Raw genomic sequence first — 3,702 nt, 5'->3', positions numbered from 1 at the left:
GGGCCCGTGATTTTTCTCCCTTTTAGGTTTTCCACGTAAAAATTATTGTGTTAATATCTCTCCATCCTTATCTTGATTTATTGCTTTTAGTTAATTTTAATTAGCAAATTATTTTTATAAAACTCAATTCACACCCCTCTTGAGTTCATCCGGGACGAATGATTTGTTCACTCTAGATATTTTTTTTCAAATATTGATCAATTTACCGATTATCTAATTAATTCACTTTGAATATTATTGGACCCATTTCTCCCTAGACCATTTTTTTAATTTCCTGATTTGAATTCAATATCTCTGATTAAGGGAAATAAGCTTGTTAATCTTTATCATTTGAGCCAATAGTTACTGTTTAGTTGACTCTATTTAAAAATGAGATATGTAAAATTCCTAATAAATTTCCAACTATTATTAAGGAACATCTTCAGGTCATTATATTTGCAATGGGGCTCATGCGGAACATCTTCATATCTCCTTCAAACACTTGATCGTTCGGTCCAAAATATCTCCTCTCATTGTAATATAAAATGGCGATTAAATCATTGCTGCTCTTACTCGTTATGTCGTGAAATATGAAATACAAAATACAAAAAACAAGAAGAAGATATCGGGGTTATTTTGAAAAAATGCACCAGATTTCCAAATTGAAGGTGAGAGTTGGGGGCTATAAATAGCACTGAGTTCGCTATATTTGATAGCGAACTGTAACTGTCGGTAGCTAGTTCGCTGGCCCATGTAGCGAACTAGCATAGAGTTGCCGTGTGACACCTAGTTCGCTTGGACCTTTAGCGAACTAGGTGAGATGCTGCCACATGGCACACCTAGTTCGCTGGATATGGCAGCAGACTTCTCCACGTGTCCTGCCAATGTGTCAGAGTGCAACTGCATTTATTGCAACGTAGTTCGCTACTCCCAGTAGAGAAATTGTTGTCCACCAGAAACATGTCACATCAGCAAATCAAGTTCACTGGACACTGTAATGAACTTGCACTCGTGGCATATTTAGAAATAACATTGTTCGCATGGCATTTGGGTAAATAAGTACGTGAATAGTGGCATTTTGGTCACTGTTGCTATTATTAAAGAGGATTTCGAATTTCGAACCCTTCCTTTCCTTTGAATAAATCTTTGGTACTACTGCTGTACCAAAGATTCAGTACACCTCACCAATGAAAATATTACATGTTAGTTAAAATTCTGTTTTTTCTATCAGATTTTCTCTCTCCTCTGATGAGTAATGCTCTCATTGATGAGATGCACTGAATCTAGGTACAACAGTAGTACCAAAGATTTATTCCTTTCCTTTGTAATGCGTTTCTCGTTTGAGAAAAGTGTTCATCCTTTTAAATGACAAAATTTGTGTCATTTCACTATCATAAAAAGATGGGTCTCACACTTTTATTTTTTTTGTTAACTCTCTCTCTTCTTTATCTATCTCTTTCTCTCTCTTAAAATAACATAATTTTACCTCCTTTAAAATAATACACATTTTTTCCTTCTCGTTTAGTTAATGTGGTTGCTTTTTTGTTCGTCAATTTTTGTCCACTATTCACGTGACTGTTTATTTAAACAAAGGAAAAAAAAAGGCTTTTGGGTTTCTTTTATTCATCTACTTCTGTTTCATTGGTGCCACAATGCCTCGTTGGTCTTTGATTATCAGCCACAATAAATAAAGCCCCTACTCACTTTCCAAGGTTCACACCTCCATTTGCATCTTTGCCTCTATAAAATACCTTGTTTAATTCCCTCTTTCATTCAAGCCTCAACCTCTTTTTCTTTCTTCCTTAATAAATTTTCTGCCATCTCTGACATAAAGCAAAGATGACCAAGGTCACAGCCCTGTTCTTCACCCTGTTCCTCTGCTACATGCTTGTCCATGCCACACGCCCTGAACCAACTTTTCACAAGGAATCCTTGGTAAAAACACAGTATCAGGTTGGTTGAATTTTGGTGCTATATATTCACTTCTAAGTTACTTCATGTTGATGACTAATTAAGTGTATGATCTTGATTTCATATATGTAGAATTTTGAAGCATTTGATGAGAGCTGCGAAGGCGTTGGAGAGGATGAATGCTTGATGAGGAGAACACTTACCGCTCACGTCGACTATATTTATACGCAGAAGCATAAACCTTGAAAAAAAAATAAAAAAAAATTATATCTCCTGGTTCTGTAGCAACCACATATCAAGACAGGAGCAAGAGTTCTTTTAAGCTTGTTTTAGATACATGAGGTGTAGGTCACTAGTTCATTTGGGACCGTAACTTGAAAAGGGATTTTTTTTTTTTTTTTTAATTCTCTTTTGCTTATATGTATATTGTATGAAATTGGGATTTTATGAAAATATTTGTCTTGTTGATAGAGTGAGAGGTCATCAGTTATTATTAGGATGTGTCTCTTCCTTCTTTTGACATTCATATCTGACTTACCGGCTCCAGAATATTTCATATTTTGGTTCACAACCTGTGGTACCGAACCTGAAGTTGGAGATTGCATCACAATAAACTCACAACGTCAGCTTAAAGAATGCTAAAAACACGCAAAAGAAATTAATTGAGCGTGCACTGCCAACTCAAATGGGCTCATCAAGCACTAAAACGAAGCTACCTACATGATATTCTTTTGATCAATAAAGTTTAGCATCTTTTAACTAAAACAAAAGAGAAAGGATCCATTGAGTCATATAAAAGTACAATGGATTCAATGCTACTGTATCAATTACGGAAGTTAAAGAGAAAAAGTATGTGATCATTGCTTTGTTGAGGTAATTATAACATCGGATTCAATGCAAGCTATCAATCTCTGGAGAGTTTAGTATTCATGAAATCAACCACTTAGGTGGCTCTGGAGAGTTCAGTATTCATGAAATGAACCACTTAGGTGGCCTTTTCAGGTCGGTAATTTAATCAAATTTGCTGATGATTTAGTTTGAAGTTATAAACGGATGGAGGTAACGGCGCCGATCGTGGGATAATTATTATCAATGAGCTAAATAATAATCTATCATAATAAGTGAGTCCGAAATCACATTTCAACTTTAAGATGTTAGGTTTATGAATCATTTCCATTTATATGATTTTTATTAAATCCATTTCTAATCACTTCATTGCTCACACTTGATTTCCTAATATTCTCCTCATTATGAGTCTCAAGCTCACATTTGCTCTCTATATATCAAATAGAAGTTTCTTCAAGTATTAATGGATTTACATCAACACTTGACTAAAATCATAAAGTAATTGGATTATAAACTGAACATATTCAAATACTCGGTTGACATAATCAATTATTTATTTTGACACCACTGTTGGACGGTCATGGACAGCGCTCATGATACAAGAGAATTATGATCAATAGGCTAAGCGGTGGTTTATCACAATAACTGGACTCATATCAAATCTCAACCAAAACCTTAATATATTGGGTTTATATATCCTTTCATTAATCAAATTTTGACCAATATTAAACTTCTCAGCTCAGACTTAAATTTCCTAACAAGAGAATGATTCAAATCTTATTTGACATGGGAAGATAAGAAGCCTCGAAGAAATTGTAGGAAATCTTAGATTTATGCGGAAGCGGTTTAGGACCTAGTACATTGGTATGCTTACCGAATCATCCTTGTTTCACAATTACCTCTCGGTGCGCAGGTCTCGTGTAGAATCTTCCCTTGTAGGATTCCTCTTCACGAACAGCTCACCTC

The 3,702-nt window shown here is 35.0% G+C and overlaps 1 protein-coding gene across 1 annotated transcript; it reads left to right on the top strand.

Moving 5' to 3' along the window:
* Positions 1-1,620: 1,620 nt before the first annotated feature.
* Positions 1,621-2,575, top strand: LOC133303204 (phytosulfokines-like). The gene is made up of 2 exons (XM_061503082.1): positions 1,621-1,932; positions 2,023-2,575. The coding sequence occupies exons 1-2, from the start codon at positions 1,819-1,821 to the stop codon at positions 2,134-2,136; spliced, it is 228 nt and encodes a 75-aa protein (XP_061359066.1). The 5' UTR covers positions 1,621-1,818; the 3' UTR covers positions 2,137-2,575.
* Positions 2,576-3,702: the final 1,127 nt, after the last annotated feature.

Source organism: Gastrolobium bilobum, unplaced genomic scaffold (genome assembly GCF_033153095.1).
Source record: "Gastrolobium bilobum isolate Gb01-03AN ecotype WA unplaced genomic scaffold, APGP_CSIRO_Gbil_v1 utg2492, whole genome shotgun sequence".
In the NCBI taxonomy this organism is placed as follows: Eukaryota; Viridiplantae; Streptophyta; class Magnoliopsida; order Fabales; family Fabaceae; genus Gastrolobium; species Gastrolobium bilobum.
This window is presented reverse-complemented; position numbering and strand designations above follow the sequence as displayed.

Excerpts from the sequence above, each read along its gene's own strand:
- LOC133303204 (XM_061503082.1), top strand. The coding sequence starts at position 1,819 with ATGACCAAGGTCACAGCCCTGTTCTTCACCCTGTTCCTCTGCTACATG. Across the intron at positions 1,933-2,022 it reads TGGTAAAAACACAGTATCAG|AATTTTGAAGCATTTGATGA; the intron begins GTTGGTTGAATT and ends TCATATATGTAG.